This window comes from Typopeltis vanoorti, chromosome 19, assembly GCF_054136105.1.
Source record: "Typopeltis vanoorti isolate ZY-2024b chromosome 19, IOZ_Tvanoo_1.0, whole genome shotgun sequence".
NCBI classification, from domain to species: Eukaryota; Metazoa; Arthropoda; class Arachnida; order Uropygi; family Thelyphonidae; genus Typopeltis; species Typopeltis vanoorti.
In genome coordinates, this window is record NC_143567.1 from 75,913,357 (window position 1) to 75,940,968 (window position 27,612).

At 37.0% G+C, this 27,612-nt stretch overlaps 1 protein-coding gene across 1 annotated transcript in view; it reads left to right on the forward strand.

The window, feature by feature from the left end:
• LOC150096256 (dynein light chain Tctex-type 1-like) overlaps positions 1–22,317 on the forward strand; it is a 105,282-nt gene extending 82,965 nt beyond the window's left edge. The window contains exons 4-5 of the mRNA XM_090409013.1: positions 3,188–3,265; positions 22,228–22,317. Of these exons, the coding sequence (XP_090265139.1) occupies positions 3,188–3,265; positions 22,228–22,265 (116 nt within the window). The 3' untranslated portion in view covers positions 22,266–22,317. The remainder of the gene's footprint in view (positions 1–3,187; positions 3,266–22,227) is intronic.
• Positions 22,318–27,612: the final 5,295 nt, after the last annotated feature.

The following is a 27,612-nucleotide window of genomic DNA, read 5'->3' on the forward strand; positions in this document are numbered from 1 at the left end:
GAATAATATGTTCAAGGATTTATTCCAGTAAGAACAGTTGTACTTTATAGCATTTTAGAGTGAAGTTATAAGAATTAACTCCTCCTGTTAAATCCTAATATTAACTGTGGTGCTTATGCTGAAATTCAATAAATTCAACCGAAGCTAGAAGATTAATAGTCTTTCCCCCTTAAAGTGATAACTACCTCTTGACTGAACTATGTGATTTCTGACTAAAGGATAATTAGAGAATACAATTGTTAAAATATTTGCTGTGAATTTCAGTAATATTGAACTTTAGAACTATCTTTGTTTGTTAGGGAGAAATCAGATTTTAAAGACTCAATGTTTGATACCAAGAGTTGAGTGAATATTATGAGTTGTTGAACAGAGTTATTTTTGCATTATCTTGTATCCAAAGTATGTTTATGTTTATATTATATAACCCTGCATTAAATGTTTTTTTTTTTTATTGATTTCAATTTGTTGTTAGCTTGATTCTTTTTCACTGCACCGTTCATAAAATTATCAGACCTAGCGGGAACCTTAAATATTGAAGTTAAACTCGGCCTATATATAAAAATTAGACTGCTAAAGTTAATTGATACTTGATTCCACTATTTTGCATAGACTAATCTGAATATAGGGTGGTGCAGTATAATAGAAATTTCCCTATATTTGGATTGGTAATCAACATACAATTAATTAACCTTAGAACAACGTTAAAACAAGATGGCGGATCAAAAGACAGGATGTACTATTACTACTATGGAAGGACTATCTAACAGTATTATACACTTCCAAATGGATGGTATGTTTTGCATTTTGGGATATTAAGACAATCAATTTGAAGTCATCAGTCTCTATATACAAGTAGCCTACTTGTGAAGATACTTCTTGTGTAAACTTTGCTTGCTTGCATTTACACTTTCTACACCTCAGATCTCATAGCTAGGCCAGTTGCATTAGACTCAAAAACAATCTTGGATCCAATTTACATTTACAGTCATCTGTTAATGAAATAACCAATGCAAAAATTGTATAGGATAAAATCCAGAAAATGAACGGTAGATATAGAACACACCATTTGACTATTTGGAACATAGTGAATGTGTTCTTTCTGAACTCAAAGCCATTGCAGAAATTTTGGGAGATAATTTTGCTAGAATCCCAGCAGTGGCTTCATATCCTCTTGAATTTTTAATATTGAAAGAACATCAAGGGAAGCAGCAGCAGCTAAAGTTTTCTGCAAATTTTCTAGAGCTATAGAATCAGCCATTCATTAAAGAGGATTAAAAAGGACTCTGTTACTCTCTTATGCCAGTTCAGTAGGCCTGATGACATCCATTATGGGATGATAAAATATCTACCATCTTCTCTGGATCTCCATCTCTTATTATAATCCACAGAGTACTTAATGAGGAAGAGTTTCTGGATTCTTGGCATAACTTATTTGTCATTGCCATCACAAAAGTAAATGATCCAGCACAAGCACAACATGCAAACAGTCTTGGTAAGATATTGAATAAAATGGTAAATTCAAATTATGATAGTACTACATAAAAATGATATACATTACTAACTTCTTATAAGCAGTTTTCTTGCAGATTAATTGGTTGTCTGTCAAGACTCCAGTATTATCAGATCTTATATTTCTGCCTTCTAAGGAATTCTTACTACCTCAATGCACCTGGATCTTGGTCTTCCTCTGAGTCTTTTCTTCCATCCTTGCAAAGAACACTTCTTTTGTTAATCTGAGATCAATTGCTAATCTCAGGTGATATGGTCACTTAAATGTCACTGAATGCTAACAGTGTCAAGTTCTTTCCTAATATTCTCATTCTTAATAGCCACGGCCATCTGCTCACTCCTGCAATCTTTCTCAGAATTCTCATATCTAGTCTCTAGTCTTTGATCAAGTGTTTTATTTTTAACCAGTTCTCAGATCCACATGATAAAATTGGTTTTGAACACTGGCTTATATATAGCTAGTTTAGCGTTTTGAATAATTTCTCTGTTATTCCATATAAATATTTTCAGCTGGCTCCCTACCATACCAGCTTTGCTTATTCTGTTATCTATTTCTATATTTAAATTGTCATTACTAAAATTGTGTCTAAATAGCTGAAATGTTTTAATTGTTGCATAAGTGCTCCATTCAGGATGCAGTTGATGTTTTCAATGTTCCTGCCTATTTTTATTAGCTTTGTCCTTTTATTGTTGATTTTTATACCAAATTTATTATAGCAGTTATTCAGTATACTGTGAATCCTGCAGACTTGTACAGAAGTATAACATCATCTGCATATAGTGAACATCTGAGATTAATATTTCCAATTTTATTTTGATATCAGTTGTAGCACCACTTTCCACTGTTATTCAGTATCTGTATGGATCACATTATAGATGTTGAATAACAGCGGAGATAATGTTATTTTTGTCTCACACCTGATTTAACATCAAACATGTCTTCCTGTACCTCTTTCAATTCTAATCGCTGATGTACAACTCAAATAGAGGCTGTGTATTGCTCGATAAAAAGTCTCATTTACACCATATAACTAAAATTTTCAGCAGCTTTTCTCTTGGCACCTTGTCATATGTCTTTTCCAAATCTACAAATCACCCTCGCCCAAAGGAAATTGTCAGAAAAATGACCTCTTTCTGATTTTTAATTGGTGCATTAAGGGGTTAATCATTAAACATATTTTCAAGATGAATCACTTTGATTCATCTTGAAATTTTAGTGCCTCGTTCAGGGAATGCTAAAAATATACTTTCTTCTTTCATTCTTCTTAGGTCCCAAATATTTCACTTTTTAATTTCATTTGTTGTCTCATTCACTTTCCAAACTCTTCAAATCACTCTTTTCTTCATTCGTTCAACAAGTATCAATCATTCTTGCTGATTGAATGATGTATTGAACCACTGTAACTAGCATAATTGTACACGTGGTCATATATGTATTATTTTGATTATAAAAACACTTCAACTGTGATCTCAATCAGAAACTGGAAAAAAAAAAACCAAGTCAGTTATACAAAACGGATATCATTTAATATTATAACTTCATGGTAATTTTAATATATGTTTATTAAAATATATAAATTTTAAATAATTCTTAAGTATATAAAATAAAAATAATATCTAATATATTTCTTTTAAAATTAAAAATTCAAGACCTTTTACTTAATATTCATTTTTTTAGTAACATGCATAATAATGCAGAAAACTGGTGCAGGCCTACATACTGCAACTTCGTGTTTTTGGGATAATACTACTGATGGTGAGTTATTATGTAAACATTGTATCTTGTATTATACATGAAAAATATTCTTCTGATTCAAGTAGAGAGAGAGAGAGTTTTACTGGACTCCTTTATATTCTGGAACGATAGTCTGAATTTACTACAAAAATAATGATAATCATTTCTGCTAAGAGTACAGAGAATCTTATTTAGTACCAGTTACATTATCACAAAATATTAATTGCAGTGACTGATGAAATTATTTTTTCCAATAGAAAATGACAGTTTGCAGTGATATTCCTGAAGCCCAGGCATTAAAAGATCTCTTTCATTATAATCTTCACATACATATGTATATTTACATTTTTTTTCTTTCAACTTTGCTTATTATAGATATACAGTATAGTTGTGATTAACTGATGTTTTGTTTTGATTGATGCTTCAAGAACAGAGTGACTGAAGAAACATTTGGTAAGTAGTACAGCAAAGGAAGAAAGAGAAAAAAGAGTTACAAGGAAAGAGAAGGGTAGAGTATGAAAGAAGAAAAAAAAAAGGAAAGAGTGTATGAATACTTGATATGCACATGACAAATTGTGCAGACATTAAGGATATTAAAATGCAAAGAGGGAAAGTGAAAGAATTGAATATTTTAGTAGATAAGAAACATTCACAAGGCGATATGATTATTATTAGTAGTAACAGCTAATCTCCATGGAGTCAGAGACTCTTCATGGGAGGTACCCATTATCACACACAAAGCCCATCCAACTATGCTTTAACTAATTCAGTGTATCTACATTCACAACACACTCAGGGAATGCATTCCACTCATCAACCACTCTCCATATAAAGAATCCTCTGCTCACACACTCCTTATACAGTTTCCGGGGGGGGGGGGCAGCCTCTTGTTCTACCACCTCTCCCATAACGTAACATCCCAATATCATGTTACGTTAGCCTGGTAACAACCCTTCACTAACTTATGTCTCATGAGGTTTTGCAATTTACATTCTTTCAATCTGTCTTCATACTCCACATTCCAAAGACCACTTACCACCTTTCTGAATCTTCTCTGGACCCTTTCTAGCATACCTTCATTACTTTCAAAACCTAGTGACCATATCTTTGCACAATAATTCATATGAGGCCTAATCAAGGCTTTATACAATGGAACATAACCTCTTTATTTCTGCACATTAAGGTCCTCTGCATCATTGCAATTATCCAATGTAACTACTTCACAACTTGTGCAATATGATCCCTGAATTTCAGCTGCTTGTCTACTATCACCACCACTCCCTATTCATAACTGCCCATTCATACCATCTATTCAAGTCCCTATGTAAGGCTGTAACATCTGCTTGACTCTGCATATCATAAGTTAAACCCATCCCAATATCATTAACATACAAACTGAACAAAAATGGCACAATACAGACTCCTGCAGAACACAAGTGACTTTCCTCTTTTGGGATACTGCACCCCCATATCACAGATTTCTAATACCTATCTAATAGCTATTCACCTATCCAGCTCACTTGTCTATTATCCATTTCAGTTTATTTAACAGCTTGTGTTGTGGTAGTTTATCAAAAGCAAAAGTTTTGATATACTGCCAGGTCTATCAAATTTTTTGATGTTTTGCCAGGTAGGAAGCATTTGTAAGATGCTCATTTATGGTATGCAAAAAGATATGAAAGAGTTATTGAAAGAGATGAGAAAGAATGAAGATTAAATCTCCTGCCATGGTATGATAAAAGCAAATTGATTAGAAGACAATGATTGCACAGATAGGGCGATGCATAATGATTCATCTTAATTTGATAGTCTTTCCATCTATTGAATTCACTCTGATAGATGTGTAATGATAGTTGGCAGTGTATCTGTCTATCTGAGTAAATTTGATGGAAGGACATATATATGATTGGTGAATTGCATTTGAATAGATTTGCAATAAGGTATCTCAAAGAAATGCAAAACAGGAAATGAGAGCTGGTGGTGGGGGGGGGGGAGGCAGTGTTCAGCACTCTTGTAGCAAATAAGTGTGAGTGAGCAAAAAAAAAAAAATGCTCATTCATTTGGAAGCAGAAAAACCAGGAGGTTTTTCTGCTCCCAAATCTGAATGAGCATTTTTTTTTTTTTTGGTAGTTGTTGGCCCAAGTGGCTACTGCAGTTTCTATATACTAATACCAGAAACAAGAGGAATAAAGGAGAGGAGTTTTCAGTATTGGTTAGTTCAAACTGCCTATGAAAGTTATAGGCATTAGTAAAATTGTATTCACAGAAGTTGATATATGGATAAAATATAAAGGGTATAGTATTTTCAAGGAGGATAGAGAAAACAGGATGAGGAAAAGCATTTGATTGGAAAAAAGATGGGATAAAGCATTGCTTATGATTGCAAACAAAAAAGTAGAAATAAATTATGCTTAATAAGAAATTATATTCTTGTTTTAATTCTTTAACTGAGCATGAGCAAAGAAAAGTTTGCACCTTAAGTTTCCTCATCCAGGTCATCCGTCTTGTATATAGAGGCTGTTGACTTTGCATCAAATGGCTTTAGTATCCCACAATGCACAGCACTCCTTTTGGATATAGTCATCCCTCGACTTACGTCCGTTCGAGTTACGTCCGTGATCCTATAAGGGAATAAATAAAATTTTCGACTATACTTTCGAACAAGAAGGAAGCGAGCGTCAAGTAAAAAGATTTCTGTTTAGCAACAATGCAATGGCAACAGAGCATTTAGCGACAACCTCCCTCGGGGGTCAGCACTTGGCTTCAACGGTTCCTTAGTTGATTTTGTGTTTGAAAAAGATGTTATTTTTTATTTATCATTAAATATTTTGTGCAACATGGCCCCTACACACCCAATTAAAAAACCTAGTGAAGAATCACCGAAAAAGAGGCGAGCAATTGATCTTGAAATGAAGTTGCAAGTTCAACGATAGTGACGAAGCAACAACAAGGTCCTATTGGTGATATGGAAAAGCTACTTGCATCATGAATAGAGGACCTGAATCAAAAGCGTATACCCCTTAACACTAGTACCATAACCGCTAAGGCAGTAAGTCTCTTCAACATGTTGAAGGAGAAAGCAGGGTCCAATTATGAGTACGAATTCAGCGCTTCTTCCGGTTGGTTCATGAGATTCAAGCACCGTTTTGCACTGCATAATGTGAAAATGTATGGTGAATCTGCAAGTGCCGATGAGAAGGCTGCCAAGGAATTTGTGGAGAAATTGGATAAAATTATTACAGAGGAAAATTATTTGCCACAGCAAATATTTAATATGGATGAGACCTCCTTGTTTCAGGGAAAAAAAAAAAAAAAATGCCTGAGCGAGCAATTCATCTGCAAAAAGCTAAAATCTATGCCTGGTTTCAGAGCTCTTAAAGACCATGTTATGATTCTGTTAGTGGTAATGTGGCTGGATATAAACTGAAAGCATTTGTGATGTGGCACAATGAGAATCCACGAGCCTTCAAAAACATTGGCAAGCATACTCTTCCAGTTCATCAGCGGAGATGTAAGAAGTCATGGACGACCAAAAATTGTTTGCTGATGCCTTAATCAACCGCTATGCAAGTGAAATGGAAAGCTATTGTGTGAAAGAAAATGTTGAGTTTAAAATTTTATTAATTCTAGATAATGCTCCAGGTCATCCTTCTTATATCGGTGATCTTCAAGTTCAAGGTCATGTTTCTCCCTCCAAACACTACTTCATTGATCCAACCGATTGATCAGGGATTACTTAGTGTGAATGGCTTATTATCTAAGGAGAACTTTTTTGCAAGCCATTTCTGCCACTGAAGGAAACCACCAGACTCTCATGCAAATGTGGAAAGCATTCAATATTTATCATGCTATTAAAAATATTGCTGTAGTCTGGGACGAAGTGATCTCTCAATGTATGAGTGGCATATGGAAAGAGACAAAAAAAAAAGGCTTGGAAGTTTTGAAAAAATGAAGACCTTTGTAAATTGAGTGAAGAAATAGTGGGCCTAGCAAACAACTCAAAGTGAATGATGACGACATAGTTCAACTCATAGAAAGTGCCCCCTTCATTACCTTCCCTATGTGAAGGGGAGGTTCATATAGGGAAAGTAATGAAGATGTGTTTGTGGAGAAAGATTTGGTGATTATTCTGCTGTTTTATAGTGGCAGTAGCGCACAGTACAATTTTATAATAAGGTTTGAAAATGACATTATACTTATTACTGTTAAGTCCCTAACCCCTATAACTCAGTTGATTTAATGTATCGACTTACGTTCGAACCAACTTAAGTCCAGCATGATGGATCGGAACCCCATTGTAAGTCGAGGGATGGCTGTATATTGCTATGCATTATGGGAAGAGGCAAACCCTTCCCATAATGCAGTTCTCAACCTTTATTTAGGTCTCATCAGTGAGAGCCAGATCCATGGAAATACTGAGAGCTCAATCAATGCATGTCATATTTTCTGTATACAAGTAACAAAATGGTGTGCCATCATATTATTAAAATACGCTGGTTTCTGTAAGTTAGGAACAGAGAAAAATCACAATAACTTGAGGGGAAGGACATATGAAAGTCAGGTGCATTAATACAGTATGTAAAAAAGTGAATCTAAATCTTGTTATCATATACATATGAATGGCATTATCAGCAGTATGTGCAAATGAGCAGCCATGGCATAAAACCAGGCATTTAGAGTGTTCTTTCATTTCATGTCAGGAGTGAGAATAGGATGTTTTGTAATAGCAAAATTATCAGATATTACTGCAAGATATCGTTTAACTAATGAATTTGGGTGGTGAGCCATCATGAGACCAGGCAGAGATAACCAAATGGTTGCATATGAGTCATTCTTTGGTTTGTTCACAGACTGGAACCAATTCCACCAGTCAAAAAACAGCATTTTGGAGATACAGTGAAGGAAAACCATGAGCTGCAACCACATTGGATGACTGATATCTCTGATTATCTGTCACCCAATGCTGTTTATTATTATATAAGTGGTATATTATTATATATCGCTTTATTATAGAAGCTCACTTACCATGATAAAGTGGCAGTTGAATCAAAGGAATTATCTATGATACGACTGGAATTTTCAAAAGTATTTGACAAGATAAGATAACTTTATTACATAAATTGGAGCAAATGGAGATAGATGTGAAAATGGTAACATGGATAAGAGGATTCTTTCATTTAAATGAAAGTTTAAATTTAAAATTTAGAGGCATGTAAGACTTTCATGCAACAACTAAATTTAAACAAGACCAGTGGTCTCAAAATTTCTAAGTTTTGGTCAACATATAGTTTGTGGATATGTGGAATGAGTTTGATGGGCGAAAGGACTTATACAAGATGGATGGTTTGCATCTGAATGGATTTGGATGTGTGGAGACTGAAAAAAGTGTTGCTTAATGAAGTGAAAGTGGATGTGCAGAATCAGGGAAACTAGAGGGAAGTGGATATGCAGACATCAATGAGGCAGTTGAGTATAAGAATGTGTATAATATGCCTGAGCTAGTACGAAGGACACAAATCAGAATGGGATAGTTAGTTAGTATAAGGCATCAAGATAGGGATGGGACTAACAGGCTTCTGCACTTCATGTATACTAATGCCAGGAGTATTAGGAACAAGAAGGAAAAATTTTTGGCCTTGGTTTGCTCTTCCTGGCCACAGGTTATTGGCATTAGTGAGACATGGCTGACAGAAGATGATATAGCTAGTGGGATAAAATGTGAAGGTATAGTGTGTTCAGGAGGGACAGAGAGAAAAGAATGGAGGAGGAATGTTATTGATGATAGCTGATGAACTGCAGCCAAGGAAAATTGAAGTTGAACTGCAGGATAGTGAAGAGAGCATTTGAGGCTATTTGGTGTGAGATTGAGACTAGTGGAACAAAATATACAGTTGGGTGCTGCTATAGACTGGGTGATGGAATAGATGGTGGAGATAGTATGCATGGACAAATAGATGCAATGAGTGGAAGGAGTGTAATTATTATGGGGGATTTCAACTATGTTAAGATTGATTGGAAGGAGGAGAGGACATATGGGAGGAAGGAATTGGATTTTATGCAGTTATTAAGGGATAAATACCTGAGACAACATGTAATGGAATATACTAGGGGGTTTGTGAGTGCTTGACCTAGTAATGGCATCTGAGAATTTGAATGTAATGAATATGACCACGTTGCCACCAATTGGTGAGAGTGATCATAAGGTCCTGACCTGGGAGGTGGCTAAATATGTGGAATTTTCAATTAAGAAAGGGTACATGTGGAATTACTGGGCTGGTAAGTATGACAAGCTTAGGAGATTGCTTGGTTCAGTGCCATGGCATGTAAAACTGCAAGGGCTGGAGGTTGATAGCGCATGGGAAATGGTAAAGGAGTGTTTGAAGGAGGTAACGTCCGACTGTATACCTAGAGTCTGGATAGTAAATCAAGTAGGGGTTAAAGGGATGAATTAAGCTTGAGCTGCAAAAAAGGAACAACTGTGGAGGGAATTTAAGGAGAAAGGTGACCTGCAGGCACACGAACAGTATAAAGCACAGGCCAGAAGGGTAACGAGTGTGGTAAGAAAAGCAAAAGCAGATTATGAAAGGAAATTAGCCACGCAAGCTAAAGAGAATCCCAAACAGTTTTTTCGATATGCTGCAAGTAAAAGAAAAAATGTATACGGCAGAATAATTTTAAGGAAAGCCGATGGCAGGGAGGTAACTGAATTAGTTAATATAGTGTAATTACTGAATGAGCACTTTGGAAGAGTATATCATCCAGGTATATTGCAGGAATGAAGGAACCAATAGCTTATACAGGAATTGAGGTGAATAGCATATTATGGAACCTTAATGTGAATATATCTGTGGGATTGGATGGTATATACCAGCTCAGGTCTTACATGAAGCGGCAAAAGAATTGTCAATGCCCTTGACCATTTTGTTTAATTTGAGTCTCGGGTCTGGATTAGTCCTGAGGCGGTGGAAAGAGGGGGAAATAGTACCACTGCATAAAGGAGGTTCCAAGACTGCCGTTGCAAATTACCGACCGATCAGCATATCAGGAGTCGTTGTCAAGGTTTTTGGAGAAATTAGTCAAAAATACAGGAATGGATAGATGATAATGGGATACTGTATGGCGGGATAGAGCATGATTTTATGAAGGGTAGATCATGCCTCAGTAACTTGCTCACGTTTTATAACACAGTGACGGCTGAACTGGATAAGGGTAGTGGGTTTACAGTGATACTGTTGGACCTTGCTAAGGCCTTTGACATGGAATTATAATCAGTAACTGCAGCATATGGGGATGGATATAAGTTTGATGAGAGGGATAGGAGGGTGGTTGATGGAGAGATATCAGAGAATAGTTTATTCAGGAGTAGAGTCCAAAAGACGGCCTGTGACTAGTGGTGTACCGCAGGGTTCTCTTCTTGGACCTGAGAGGAACTATTCATTTGTTTGCTGATGATACAAAGTTGGGTAGAGCAATAGTGAATGCACATGATGTCAAAATTTTGCAGGATGATTTGGATAGATTTGAGGACTGGGCTAAGAAGGATGGATGTCAATTTAATGTGGCAAAGTGTAAGGTTATGCATTTTGGAGTGAAAAGATTAGCAGCAGTATACCACATTGGCAGAAATGTACTCCAGGAGATTGACGAGGCCAGGGATTTGGGACTGTTGGTGGATAGGGAGTTGAAGTTTGGGGGGGGGGGCACATTGCAAAAGTGGCTAAATCTTCTTCTTCTTCTGCAGCTTCTCCCACTTAAGTGGGGTCACTGTTTGTTATGAGTCTCCTCCACACCTTCCTGTCTTGGGCTGTCACCACATCCAAGTTCTTCATCTTCAAGTCCTCTCCTACCAGCTCCCTCCATCTCTTCTTTGGCCGCCCACGCTTCCGCCTTCCTTGCACATCCATCTGCATGACCCTTCTTCCCACATATTCGTCCTCCCTCCTCATCACATGACCAAACCATCTCAACCTTGCCTCCTGTATTTTCGCTCCTAAGTTCGTAACTTTCACTGTTCCCCTGACATAGTCATTTCTCAGATGATCCTTTCTGGTCACACCGCACATCCACCTAAGCATTCTCATCTCTGCTACTTCCATCCTGCTGATGTTATTTTTCCTCAGGGCCACAGTTTCTATAGCATATGTCATAGCTGGCCTCACTACTGTCCTATAAATTTTGCCTTTCAGATTGATCGGCACCCTCTTATCACATAACACTCCAGCCATCTCCCTCCAGTTCCTCCAACCTGCTTGTATCCTGCATCCCACTTCCTTCTCACCTCCTCCATCTTCTTCCACTGTCGAACCTAAGTATCTAAAGTCTCTCACCTTCCTGATGACATTTCCTTCCAGCTCCAGGTCTGTCTCCTGGCCACCGCCCACTGCGCAACACATATACTCTGTCTTACTTCTGCTCAGTCTCATACCTCTCTCTTCCAGTACTTTTCTCCATCTTTCCAGTTTAGTTTCCGCTTCTTCTCTTGTATCTACACACAGCAAGATGTCATCTGCATACAACATTGTCCAAGGTGCATCTTCTCTCACCTCCTCTGTTACCACCTCCATCACAATATTAAACAGAAACGGACTTAATGCTGACCCTTGATGCAAGCCAACTGTTACTTGAAAACTTTCTGTCTGTCCCAAACAGGTCCGAACACTTGTCTTCACATTTCTGTACATTTCCTGCACCAACCTGACATATTTCTCCGGCACCTTCTTCTCCCTCAGACACCTCCAGACTTCTTGCCTTGGCACTCTATTGTGTGCTTTCTCCAGATCAATAAATGCCAGATGTAGCTCCCGTTGTTTCTCTCGATATTTTTCCATCATCTGTCGTAACCCAAAGATAGCATCTGTTGTTGATCTACCAGGCATGAAGCCAAATTGTTCCTTTGCAATCTCCACCTCCTCCCTCAATCTACCATCAAGAACCCTTTCTAGGATCTTCATTGTGTGGGACATCAACTTTATTCCTCTGTAATTTTTACAGTCTTGTGCATCCCCTTTACCCTTGTAGATGGGAACAAGAGTACTCTCCCTCCATTCCTCGGGTATATTTTCCTGTTGGCAAACTTTCATGAACAGGTCCCACAGCAGGTCAATTCCCTCTTCCTCCAGTGCCTTCCATGTCTCCACTGGAATTCTGTCGGGGCCCACCGCTTTTCCATTCCTCATCCTCTTCATGGCCTCCGTCACTTCCATTCTACTGATGTTCTGCACCATCCCCTCAGAATGCTGCCCATCTCCTCTGTGAGTCCTTGCATTTTCCTCATTCAGAAGTCCCTCAAAGTATATTTTCCATCTGTTTCTTATGTCCACATCCCTCCATAATACTCTTCCTTCAGCATCTTTGATCTGCCTCACATGTAAGATGTCCTTAGCTGCTTTATTTCTACATTTCGCTAGTTGGTAAATTTTTCTCTGTCCTTCCTTTGTTTCTAATTGATCATACAGATCTTGATATGCCATGGCCTTCACCTGTGCCACAACTCTCTTGGCTTCTTGCTTTCTCTCTTTGTACACCTCTCTGTCCTCTTCCACTCTTGACTCAAGAGTGGAAGAGGACAGAGAGTTAACTCATTTGATGAGCTAAATCAGCTCATCAAATCACTTGGTTACTGAAGAATACCTTGATGAGCAGAGACAAGCAAGTTATCGAGCCTTGATAAGACCCCATCTTGACTACTGTGCCCAGATCTGGGTGCCAGGGTTTCTTCTTGATGGGGAGGAGGTAGAGAAGATCCAGAGGCAAGTGACCAAGATGATAGCAGGTCTATGGAATGAACCTTATGAGAACAGGTTGAAGAGATTTGTGGGTTGCAGAAATTGGTTGATAGGCAGAAAAGGGGTGATATGATTGAGACATTCAAATTACTGAAGGGTTTCTGTAAGATTAATTCAGATGATATTTTTCAGAACTGATGGAGGACTAGGGGCCATCCATGGGAACTGGGCAAGAGTGTGGTTAGCAAAGATGTTAGAACTAGGTTTTTTACTTGGAGAGTGGTGAATAAGTGGCATAAGTTGCCAGAGTCTGTTGTGGATACCATGACTGTAAATGAGTTCAAGGCAAAGTATGATAGATACTGTGTGGAAGCTGAATAGTTGTTCTTGACATGATGTTTAGGGCCTCCCTCGATGAGTCTAAGGACTCCTTGGAGTTGCCCGTAATAATAATATATATATATGCAACCCTGACAACTGTGTACATCCTCAGAGTGCCTAGAGTACCAAACTACAGTTAATACTAATCTCTTTAATACTAATTAATACTAAAATTGAAGTAACTTCAATAAAGAAAACAACAGGAAGTACCAAGTGCTTTTTTTAAGCACTCTGGTAACTATAGGCCAACCATTGATCGAACACATTAATATAAAGTATCAAGACCAACTGTCAAGTTTAATGATTGAATGTCAAAAATAGGATTTTTCTGATTGGCTGATGTGATGTTTATTACTTATTAATTTTGCTTTGATTTTTTTATTTTATTATCATTACTTTATTTTTTTTTAACATATTAGTTTTAGACATTTTGTAGCTTGCAAATGTATGGTGCTAGTTGCCTAATATAGTAAGTATATATATATGTTATATATTTCTGAAGATGAACTTAATGTAAAAGTCAAAACATAGAATTTTAATGTTATGAAAGTTTTTATTTTATTTTTTTATCTCAAATGGTAGTTGGTGTAATGTGCATATAATATATGGCCGACAGACAGACTTTAAATAGTGTGAAAGAGTGATACAGAAGCTAGTGACTAATAACTTGCTATAGGGCTTGGGTCACTATTGTTTAATTTGTTCATTAACAAAACAGGAAATGATTTAAGCATAAATATCCAGTGGTAATGAGGAAACTGATTAGGGCAATATATATTTCTCGCGGAAAGGACAGGCAATATATAGTCAATAAAAGTGAATGTATAAATCCTGCATATATTGATAAAACTGGCTGTAGGAATTTGAGGCTAAGCTGGGAATTATGATGGACAGGGAATTTCAGAAGGCTTCCTTTTGTAATATGCCTTCTGAAATTCCCTGTCCATTATAATTAAGGGTCAAAGCCAAATAACATCACCTTTAAGGAATGTGGAGGACCATCTGGGGGCTTTCACATGGTGTGCCTGCCCTGTTAATAAGTATACACTGAGTACTGAACGAACAAGGATGAGCTGGCAATTTAGGAGTCAATAGCAAGCACTTAGCCTGTGTTCACTATTGACTTAAACCATAAATAATATGTGGTTTAAGGCAACGCTGCAGCCAGATTGATGAGATTTTATGCTGGTTGGGGCATCACCCAGTTAAGCAGTCCCACCCCACCCTGCTGTTTTTGTCAGGGAACTAGGATGAACAGTGAAAAGTCTGCTACTGGAAAAGACTCAAACTCAACATCTGAAAGAAGAGCAAACCCAATGTCAGAAGAACCGAAGATAGTAACCATCAATATAAGGAGCATTAATTGAAAGGAAATTGAACTTGCAGAAGAACTGGAAAAGTACCACACAGACATAATTGGCATCACTGAAACAAAGAAGGCAAAAAAGGAAAAGAAGACAAAAATCTTTCTTAATGTAAAACAAGGAGTGATCACTTATTACAGTGATTACATTTTTTTTAACATTACTGATAAATTAGTGATGTAATGAGCAATAAAGAATGATCATACATTGTTTGGTGTTGTGTTTAATTAAAAAAAAATGGGTATTGGTTTTTTTAACAATTTATTACTATTAGTACAAGTACATAAGCATGTCTGTAAAGTCCATAAACTCGACAAGAGAGGCTCTAAACATTTCACCAAGCACTAATCGTCATTTGCACAAAACAGTCACAACCAACTCTGGCAACCTATTTCACTCATTCACCACCCTTCAAGCATAAAATCTAGTCCTGTTGCCTTTGCTAACAATCCCTAATTCTCCTACCACCACTACTAATCATGTACTGAAAAATTTCCTCTGTACTATAAAAACCTCTAAGTAACTTATGTCTATGATATCTCCCCTTTCCTACTTATCAGACAATTTCTTTATTTGTAACCTATAAATCTTCAATCTATCCTCATAAGAAACATTCTGTAGGCCTACGAGCAACTTATAGAAAGTTTTTTCACATAGTTATAAAGTAAATTATGCTTGCCAAGAAATTATGTTCTTGTTTAATCCTTTATGCAAGTGTAAGCAAAGTTTTCATGTGGAATATCTTCACAACTAGGCTACTTGTCTACAGAAGATGTTGACTTTGCATTGATTGCCTTAGTATCTCATAATGCAAAGCACACTTCCTTTTGGACATGCATTATGTATAGAACCACAACCCAGACTGGCTTCAACCTTTATTGAGGTCTCATCAGTTGGACCTAGACCTAGAAAGATGCTAAGGTTGAATTAATATGGAAGTCATATATTATCCATGATCCAGCATATTTTAATAATAAAGAGATATACCTTTTTTGCTACTTGTATGTAGATAACATATGACTTCACACTTAATTTAACATCAAATCATCTTCCTGTACCTCCTTCAATTCTAACTGCTGACTTAAAACTCAAATATTGACTACATATTTCTTGATATGATGTCCCATTTACACCATATGAGTGTAGTGTTTTGAACAACTTTTTTCTCGGTGCCTTGTCATATCCTTTTACAGATCTACAAAACTTAAATACTGAGCCTGGTGGGCCGAGTGGTTAGAGTATCTGCTCTCCAGCCAAAAGGCTGCGGTTTCAAATCCCTCCATGGGCATGGATGTTTGTGATTGTCTTTGAAAATACTAGTGGTGGTGGGTGGTAGATGGCATTGGTGTAGATGATGATGGTAGTTACAGTTCATTGTAGTTGGTGGAATGGTGGAGACGGGGAGTTGTAGAGTAGGTGCCCCTTGATGATTCCTTGGACTCCTTGGAGGTGTCATGTAATGATAATAATAATACTTGTTATATTCCCATGATTTCTCAGCTATTTGTCATCATCATCAAATTCCTGACATATACCCTCAGGGGGTATACAGGATCTTATGATAGTACTACATGAAAAGTTACATCATTACTAACTTACTATCAATAATTTTCCTCAAGTTTAGCCTGTTGTCTGTCCACATTCCAATATTATCCAATCTTATGTGTCTGTCTTCTAAGGCACATTTCACTGTATCAATCCACCTACACCTTGGTCTTCCTCTGGGTCTTTTTCCTGCCATCCTGGCAAAGAACACTTGTCTAGCTAATCTTTCCTCTTTCATTCTGTAAGTGGCCATAGCACCTGAGATTAGCTCTTCTAACACATTCCTGAATGTTAACAATGTCAAGTTCTTTAGTAATATCTTCATTTTTAATATGATACTGCCATTGATATCATCTGTTCTGTACCCTAATCTTTCTTACGACTCTCATATCTGTGGTCTCCAGTCTTTGATTAAGAGTTTTACTTCTACTGCAACTCTCAGATCCATAAGTTACAATTGCTTTGAACATTGTCTTGTATACAGCTAGTTTAGTGTTTTGACTAATCTATCTCTCTCTCTTATTCCATATAAATTTATTCAATTGACTTCCTACCATAAGAACTTTGCTAATTCTGCTATTTCCAAATTTAATTTTCCATCTTCACTAAAAATTGTGCCTAAATACCTGAAATGTTTTACTTGTTCTATAGGTTTACCATGCAGGATGCACTTGATGTTTTCAACGTTTCTGCCTATTTTCATTGTCTTTATCTTTTTTAATGACGATTTTCACACCAAATTTATTACAGTAGTTATTCAATTTGGTCAGGGAATCCTGCAGACTTCTACCAGATATAACATCATCAACATAAAGTATAGAGCTAAGAGTAACATTGCCAGTTTTGCTATTAGGTTTAACACCACTTTTCTTCATAATGTGATCCAAATAGACGATGAATAACAGCACAGATAATGTACACCCTTGTCACACACCTCACTTAACATCAAAACATCTTCCTGTACTTCCCCCACCACCATCATCAAATTCCTAACATATACCCTCAAGGGGTTTACAGGATATGATAGTACTAAATGAAAAATTTACATGATTACTAACTTCCTATCTACAATTTTCCTCCAAATCAATCTGTTACTTGTCAAGACTCCAATATTATCAGATCTTATATTTCTATCGTCTAAGGCACATTGCACCGTATCAATCCACCTATATCTTGGTCTTCCTCTGGGTCATTTTCCTGCCAACCTGGCAGAGAACACTTGTTTTGCTAAACTTTCCTCGCCCATTCTGTTTAAGTGACCATACCACCTGAGATTAGCACTGCTAACGCATTCCTGGATGCCGACAATGTCAAGTTCTTTCCTAATATCCTCGTTTTTAATATGATATTGCCATTGATGCCATCTGTTCACGCCGCTAATCTTTCTCAGGACTCTCATATCTGCGGCCTCTAGTCTTTGGTGAAGTGTTTTATTTCTGACCCAGCTCTCAGATCCATAAATTAAAACTGGTTTGAACACTGCCTTGTATACAGCTAATTTTATGTTCCGACTAATTTCTCTCTTATTCCATACGAATTTATTCAATTGAATTCCAACCATACCAGCTTTGTTGATTCTGTTGTCTAATTCTATATTTAAATTACCATCTTCAGTAAAAATCGTGCCTAAGTAGCTGAAATGTTTTACTTGTTCCAAGTTCCCCGTTCACAACACAGTTGACATTTTCAACAATTCTACCTATTTTCATTGTCTTTGTCTTTTTAATGCTGACCTTCCTACTATATCTATTACAACAGTTATTCAATTTAGTCAGGGAATCTTGCAAACTTGTAGCAGATTTATTTAGAAGTATAACATCATCTGCATAAAGCAAAGAGCTGACATTAACATCTCCAATTCTGATATCATGTTTAATACTACTTTCATTCATAATGTGATCCATATAGATAATGAATAACAGAGGGGGATAATGTACATCCTTGTCTCACACCAGATTTAACATTAAACCATCTTCCTATACATTTTTCAATTCTAACTGCCGATTTACAACTGAAATAGAGACTTAGTATTGCTTGATATAATGCCCCACTGACACCATATAACTGTAGAGTATGCAATAGCTTCTCTCTTGGCACCTTGTCATATGCCTTTTCCAAATCGACAAAACTTAAATACAGATCTTTGTTATATTCCCATGCTTTCTCGACTATTTGTCGTAAAGTGAAGATCTGATCCTGACAGCCTCTATTTGGCCTGAATCCAGCTTGTTCTTCACCAAGCTTTTCTTCCACAATTCTTCTCAACCGTTTCTCAAGTATACTTGCATAGATCTTGCCAGGAACACTCAGTAGGGAAATACCTCTGTAATTCTCACATTCAGTTTTATTTCCCTTTTTATATATGGGTACTATGAGAGCTCTACTCCAATCTTTGGGAATTCGTCCCTCTGTCCAGACTTTCTGAACTATGCAGTGCAGCCACTGTAAGACTCTTATACCACCATACTTCAGCATTTCTGGTCGAATATCATCTATTCCTGCTGCCTTTCCACATTTCAAGCCTTTGATGGCTTTTACTACTTCAAGTATGGATATGTATTCCTGACTGCATTCCTGGTCAGTGTTTTTTACCACTGTGCTGTCATCACTGCTTGTTTCATTTAGCAGTTTTTCAAAGTAATTACTCCATACTTCAAGGATATCTTTTTCTCCTGTTTTCATGTCACCTTTATCATCTCTAACTCCTTTTACAGCACTCTTTCCTCCATTCCTAAGCTTCTTCAACTATCTCCAGAATATCTTGCAACCTTCTTGATATTTATTTTCTATATTCTTGCCAAAGTCATCCCATGACTTTTGTTTAGCTAGTTTTACACAATGTTTTGCTTTCTTACATTTGTCTCTGTATTCCAGGAACTTTTGATATGATTTCTTCTTTTCCTTCATTGCCTATTTAACTTCCTGTGTCCACCATGGAGTCCTGATTTTTCTATCCTGGCAGACAATCTCACCACATGCCTCTCTGGCTGAATCAGTCACGGTTTCCTTCAAGGCTTGCCACTGAATCTCCAAGGTTTGGTTCCTGTTCTCAAACTCTTTCATTTTTTTTCAATAATCTTTGTGTATTTTAGTCTCAATTGACATCTGAGAGCTGCTCAAGTTTTATTCGCTTTAAAACTTTCTTACATGTTATTCTTTTCAGTATTAAATTCAATTTTATTCTGCTCAAGACTAAATAGTGATCGGTTCCAATTTCAAATCCTCTGTACACTCTGGTGTCCTGCACCAGATAGAAAACATCACTATCAACAATAACATAATCACTGAGACTTTTCTTATTCCTTGCCTCTTCTCTCCATGTGAATTTGTGCACATTTTTATGTTGGAACATGGTGTTAGTAATAACCAGTCCATGTCCTGAGCAGAAATCCAACAGATATTTGCCATTATTATTAGCTTTGCTCTTTTCTCCAAATTTTCCCAAAGTATTTTTGTATGTCTTACAATCATTTCCTACTCTGCTATTTAGCTCCCCAAAAAAGGACCAACTTTTCCTTTTTCATTGTGTCAGTTGCTTTTTCTAAAGCATCAAAAAATTCCTCCACTTCTATCTTAGTAGAACCTTGTGTGGGGACCATAGGCACAAATAAGTCTCACTGTCCAATTCCCCATTCTGATATTTGCCCACATACTCTACTTGAGACTGCCTGCCATTCAAGAAGATTAGCGTCGTATTTTGTGTTGAATACTCTGGCTACTCCTTATTTTCCTTGATTGTCATTCCCTGAATATAATAATTTGTATTTATTGTTCAGAAAGATCTCGCCAGTTTTTCTCTTTTTTGTTTCAGTCACCCCTATTATGTCGATCTGGTACTTATCTAATTCCTCAGCTAGCTCCATTTGTCTTAAAATGAAAATCTGATACTGACAACCACTAGTTGGTTCAGATCCAATTTTTTCTTCTGTAAGTTTCCCTTTCACAGTTTTTCTTACTTTATTCCTCAAGTATGCTTGCATTATTGCCAGGAACACTAATCAGAAATTCCTCTGTAATTTTCACATTCAGCTTTATTCCTCTTTTTATAGGTGAGAGCTGTACTCCAATCTGACCCCCCCCCCCCGACTAGGCCTTCTGAATTATGTGGTATAGTCATTTATAGAAATGAAGGATTTTATAGCTCTATTTGAGCATTTCTTGGTGAATATCATCTACTCCAGTGGCCTTTCCACATTTCAAGTTTTTGATAGCTTTTTTTTTCTGTCTCAAATATCTATGTACACCCAGTTGCACTCTTGAATGTAGTCACCGCTTGTTTGATTTAGCAATCTTTCAAAGTAATTACTCGAGACGTCTATCATTTGATTTCTAATACAGCATTCTGTCATCTATTTCTAGGCTTCTTCTATAGCTTCCAAAGCATATTGTTCCCTTCCTGATATTTATCTTCTGTGTTTCTACCAAGGTCTTCCTATGACTTTTTTTAGCTTGTTTTACATAACATATTTCTTATTCATGTTTCTATGTATTATCTCAGAGCAAATGACTGCTTACTTGCAGTCATTTGCTCTGAGAACTTGCAGTATGCTTTCTTCTTTTCCTTTACAGCCTGTTTAACTTCCCAAGTCCATTAAGTTCTGATTTTTCTGTCTTTGCACCACATGCCTCTTAGGCTGAATCAGTATTTTCATCATGGTCTGCCATGATGAAAACATCTTACAAAATCTTTAAGGTTTGATTCTTGTTTTCAAACTTTCATTTTTTCTTGAATAATAATAATACAGTTCACTTTTGAAAGTTGCTGAACTTGGGTCCTTTTTAAACCCTCCTTACACATTTTTCTTTTCAGTATGACATTTAATTTTAACCTGGGCCAAACTAAATATTGATCACTTCTTATCTCAAACTTCTGTATACTCTTGTGTCCTGAACCAACATGTCTTCATATTGGTTCAGGACACAAGAGTATACAGAACCAACATGAAGACATCAATAATATAAGCAAAGAGACTTTTCTTTTCTTGTGTCTTCTCTCTATGTGAAAATGTGAATGTCTTTGTTTTAACATGGTATCAGTAATATCTAATGCGTGTCCTGAACAGAAATCCAGCGGGTGCTGGATATCCCTTCACCTATCCATCCAAAAATGCACACTTTTTAATTTTAATTATAAGAAATCTGTTAATGTTAATTATTTATTAAATAATATAATACATAGGAAAGTAGCAGTGTGGGATTACTTGCCAGTTACTTTGGGTTAGTATCAAATCAGTAAAAATTATTATTTTATTGTTTACTGCTGTTTTTCCATAAAAGTCATAGCCCTGACATGTCAGTTTTGATCATTAGCATTAGTTATTAATGAGACACTTGTGGCTCATGGTTTACAATGAGCTGTGCAGTACCTAGGCTAAAATTACTTAATTTGATCCTTGACTCCCATTGTTTTGATAAAGTGCAGTCAGTTTCTTGTTTTTCTCAGTAATTTAATAATACTTCCCTAGATAAAAACTGGGAGATAGTTAGCAAAATCAATCCTACTGTCATTTTTAATTTAGGATATTTTGTGTGTCTTTATTATTTCAATAGTAGGCATATCTTTTACTTTGAAATACTGATTTGGCATCCCAATGTTCTATTATTTCAGTTTACTCTTCTTGTTAAATAAATTCAGCTTGAGACTCATCACTCTCATGTATTTGTAGAATTCATTCTGGTACAATAATATTTTGAAGATCTTAAAATCAAATGCTATTCTTCTTTCGATTTCTTAAATAGAACATGTGTAACAGCAAATCATCATCTGAACTTGTATCTTTTCCAAAACTGATAGGCTTGACAAGTTAGCCAAGTTGCAAAAATATCTCTGATTTAAAGTGAATACAAATGGATTTTGTTTTGGATCAAAACTCAAGAATAATTTTCCAAACTTGAATTATATTTGTGTTGCTTCCTTGTCTTATTTGGATATCATTAAACAAGTAAAACATGCTTTTTTTGATTCCAGAGGAAAGGTTAGCAAAAGAGGTGTCTGATGCTGGATAACAAGAAAAAGGATGACCAAGATTTAGGTGGATTGATGTTCCTAGTAGTGCCCAAGAAGATTGAAATACAAGATATTGACAGTATTAGGCCTGACAAATGACAGATTAATTGTAGAATAAAACTGTGATAGGAAGCTGGTAATAATGTAAACTTTAATCATATTGTACAGTCCTAGTATCCTATACACCTCCTTGAAGCTACATAGCAGAAATTTGATGATGACAATTTTGAGCTAATAGTTCCTTTATTTCAAGAAGAAATTCTACTATAGAAACAAATTTCATTCAAACGTAAGCAGTTTCCTTTTGAGCAAGATGATTGTAGATTTCGTCATTTTAATCATATAATTAACCAAAAAGATGATCTTTCAAGCATTTGGCCTTTCTTTTGTTTATTGAATTAATACCTACTTGCAGAACATTTTCTGCAATCAATTGCTGCCTGTGCTGAAAATGTACAGTTTTTAACATTAGAAATCTTTTTCTTTTGAAAATGCTAAAAATCTTCTGTATTGGCTGACCATTGCTGTTAGTGCTCCATCCAGAGGCAGCTACTATAATAGGTATTAATTAGTAATAGTAAAACATCAAAAAAAAAAAAAAAAAAAATTTCTCTTGTATCCTATTCACTGTTCAGCAAAAAGAAATTCTTTTCTTGTTACCTTTTTTTTCTTGAGCTGTAATAATGTATATATTATTATTATTATTATTACGGGTATCTCCATGGAGTCAGTAGACTCATCGCAGGAGATCCAAACTAGCAAAACAATATCTGTCATATCTCTTCTTGAATTCATTTACAGACGAAGAGCTCACAACTAAGTCAGGCAATGAATTCCACTCGTTCACCACCCTCCAGGCAAAAAACTTTGTTCTGACACCTTTGTTAACCACACTCTTCTTTAATTTCCAGAGATGACCTCTTGTTCTTCCATCACTATCACACAGCTGAAACATTTCTCCCTGCATCAATCCTATAAAAACCTTTCAGTAATTTAAATGTTTCTATCATATCCCCTCTTCTTCGCCTATCAACCAATCTCTGCAATCCACAAGCTCTCAATCTATCAATGTAGGGGCATTTTTTATATCACTCACCAACTTGGTCACTCTTCTCTGAACCCTCTCCACAGCCTCCTCATCTCCAAGGAATCCAGGTAACCAGACCTGAGCACAGTAATCCAAATGTGGAAGTATCAATGCTTTATAAAGGGGAATAATAACCTCTTTATCTCTGGATGTCAGTGTGTTCCTCAACAACCAAGTAATCCTATGTGCAATCTTGGACACCTTAGCAATGTGTCCTCTGAACTTCATCTCCCTATCTACCAACACCCCTAAGTCCCTAGCCTCATCAATCTCTTGGAGTACCTTTCCATCAATGTAGTACACAGCTAGTAATCGTTTAATCCCAAAATGCATGACCTTACACTTTTCCACATTGAACTGAGATCTATTATCTTTTGCCCATTTTACCAGCTTATTTAAATCATCCTAATATAATAGGGAGGGCGCTAGTGGGCCAAGTGGTACGGACGCAATTTGAAGAGCTCCTGATTCAGATAAGTTTTACTAGGAATAATTAAGTATATATGCGTAATTGTTAACTAATATTTAAGAAATTGACAGCGTATACTAGAAATATAAATTAAATAAACTTTAATATATACTTTCCGATATTTCGGCAAACGTCACGTTTCCATCTTCTTGGGAACTTAATACAAAGACACGTGCACACAAGTACTATATAACAGCAAATGAGAACTGAAGCTAGGAAGCTAACGTTTTCCTAAAGTCCTGATGGTGCCCCCTGGCAGGCTATATTGGTGGTTCTTGGCCTTTGGGCTGAAGTTCTTCTGATAAATGTTTCCCAAATTTGGGGCAGTCTCATGCATCCAAATTTGTTGAGGTTTGGCATGTTCCTAAGGGCTGAGGCTGATTCCATGAATAGTCTTTCATACTTGAACTTGCTGCGGTGTATGACTGTGGCTTTCTTCCATCTTATTCTGTGGTGAGTATCCAGAGCATGGATTACGCATTCAACAAGAATGCGTAATTGTTAAGTAAGAGCGGCTGTAAATGTTGTACGCTACCGATATTATTAGTGTGGGGTTTTTTCTTGCCTAAACTAAATACGAAATCGTTATTAGACCTAGTAACCTGCAGAGGAAAAAAAAAAAAATGGCGACAGCATTGTTATTCCATGATTTTAATTTAGATTTCAGTCGTTTCGTTAAGTGTGAGGTCTGTTATATGTATTCCTTCGATTACATAAATGATTTGTGGATGTTTAGTGCAGATGGAAGAAGGGTGTGTGCAAAGTGTGACCTGAACGAGGAATTGATGAATGCAAATATGAAATTGATGACAGAAAGTTCTAGTACCGATTGTGTCGCGAGTGCACGTTTGAAAGAGGATGGTGAGAAAGAGAGGCGAAAAAATGTTAAAAAAATCAGGAAAAAAGAAAAAGAGCGATTTGACAACCGTAACGGATGTTAAAAGGGATGAAAGTGAGGCGGAAAGAAACAAAATTGAGAGAACGAAAGTAGAAATGGCGTGATGCAGAAATCGCAAGTAAAAAAAATCGAAAGAATGAATGATAGCGAAAAAAGAATGAATGATGGCGAAAGTTGGACGCATGTTGGAACGAAAGTACTGAACCAAAGAAAGATGAATGACAGTAAAAGTGAGAAGAATGATAGCTAAAGTTGGACGCGTGTTAGTTCGAAAGTACGGAAACAAAGAAAGATAAATGAGAGTGAAAGTGAGAAGAATGATAGTGAAAGTTGGACGTATGTTGGACTGAAAATACAGAAACAAAGAAGGATGAATGAGAGGGAAAGTGAGAAGAGGGGGTTGAGAGTTAGAAAGTTAGAAAGATTTAATGATAGAGAGAATGTGTCACGAGGTTCGGAAGGTGAATTGGATTGGATGAAGCAAGAAATGAAATGGATGCAGAATGAAATTAAGAGAATTCAGGTCAAAACTATTAAAATAAATCACGATGGCATGAAAGAGTTAATGAAAGATGAGCGAGTGGCGTTGTATGGCGACTCCATTATTAAAAGTGTGCTAGAGGATAAAATGCACAAGGTATGTTTTCCAGGTGGTAAAATGAGTAGAGTGATTGAGGCATTGAATATGAGGCGGGAGCGAGCAAAAGAGTTAATTGTATTAATTGGTACAAATGATTTGAGAGAGAACAAAGAGCATGTCAAAATGAATGTATCAGGAGACTGCTTGGAAAGATAAAAGAGAATAGTGTGACAGGAAGGGTAGTCAGTGTGTTGCCTAGGTATGATTGTGGTGAAATGAGGCGGAGAGCAAGGATTATGAATGATATTCTGGCTGAAATGTGTGAGGAGATGGGAGTACAGTTTGTTAATGTGTGGAATGAGTTTGAGGGACGAAGTGAACTGTATGGGAGCGATGGACTGCATTTGAGTGGTTATGGTGTGAGTCGCTTGGAGAGACTGCTGCTGGAAAGTAGAGAAGTGAATACAGAGAATGAATCAGATCGAGAGGGGAGTGATGTGGAAGAGCAGGAGAGTAAGACAGGAGAGATTGAAGAAGTGGAAATGAATGGGGAAGTGAGTGGTATGAGTATAGAAAATGAGAGAATGGGTATGCAAGAGGAGCAGGGAAACGGGGAGGCTCAGGGTGGACAGGGGTACACAGCATAAGAAAGGTGGATGCTCCAAGAGGAGGTGAGAGCATGTGTAGGCAGGAAAGTAATGGGATGATCAGGGATCAAGAGGAAACAGATGGAATTGCAAAGGGTTCTAAAATGAAGAAGCAGAAAGGGAAATGGCCCCAGTCGAGCATGGTGAGATCACATCGAGTGAGTGGTATCAGTGGAACTAGCTGTAGATCCAGAAATGAGGTGTTGTGTTTGTATACCAATGCTAGAAGTATAAGAAACAAGGCGGATGAAATGGTTGCACTAATTGCATCTGTGCACCCAGAGATTGTCGGAATAAGTGAGACATGGTTAGATGAGGACGACATCCTGACAGGAATAGAGATGGAAAGGTATGATGTGTTTCGGGATGATAACACATCATACCCTATTTCCCTCTTGCATCTCTACCTCCATACAAGGTAGAGATGCAAGAGGAAAATAGGGCCAGTGGTTTTGAGGCAGTATGGTGTGAGATAGAGGTGAATAGAATCAAATACTTGGTTGGATGTTGTTATAGACCTGGTAATGTTTGGATAGTGGTGGTGATAGTGAAATGTATAGTCAAATAAGCCAAGCAAATAAGAAAAGGGTGATCATTATGGGTGATTTTAATTATGGCAATATAGACTGGAATGAAGAGATAGCAACTGGAAGTAAAGAAAATGAGTTTCTTGAGTTTTTGAGGGATAATTACCTCAGACAGTATGTAACAGAGGGCACACAAGGATTAAGGATCTTGGATTTGGTCATCTCATCGGAGGATGTAATTATCATTGAGGTGTCAAATCATCCACCAGTTGGTGAAAGTGACCATGAGGTGATTACCTGGGTGGTTGCCAGCAGTGCAAGGACCCCTGTGAAAAAAGGGTATATGTGGAACTACAAGGGGGGGGGTGATTATGAAGAGCTCAGGAGACAGCTTTCAGGTGTAGCATGGAATGAGGAGTTAGCTGGAAAAGAGATCAATGCAGCTTGGGTATTTTCAAAAACTACTTAGTAGATGCAATGTCTAAATGTATACCATGGGTGAGAAGGTTAAATAAGGTAGGTGTGAGATGGATGAATAAAGAGATTAAGCATGCAATACAGAGAAAAAGGGCATTGTGGAGGCAGCATAAGAGAAGTGGAAGTAACCGATTTCATGAGGTCTACAAAGACCAGGCAAGGAGGGTGACTTGGTTGGTGAGAGTAGCTAAAGAGAGGTATGAACAGCAGTTAGCTAATGAAGCCAAAAAGAATCCTAGGGAGTTCTTTCGATATATAGCCAGCAAAAGAAAGAATGATTATGGAAGGATGACATTGATTGGAGGAAATGGTATAAAGACAGCTGTTGCAGAATGTGTGGTGGAGATACTTAATGAGCAGTTCATAAAGATCTTTCAATCTTGTGAATGTGACTTCATGGAGAGATTAAGGGCAGTTGATGATGGGGAGGAGAGACTGACTGTAAGTGAGCAAGAGGTGTTTGGGGAGTTGAGTAAACTAGATGTAAATAAGGCTGTGGGACTTGATAATATATCACCACGTATTCTGAAGGAATGTGCCAGAGAGTTGACACCTGCCTTGACATATTTTTTTAATACTAGTCTTGCACTTGGTCAAGTCCCTAAAGAATGGAAGGAGGGCAAGATTGTGCCACTTCATAAAGGAGGTGATCGAACTCAAG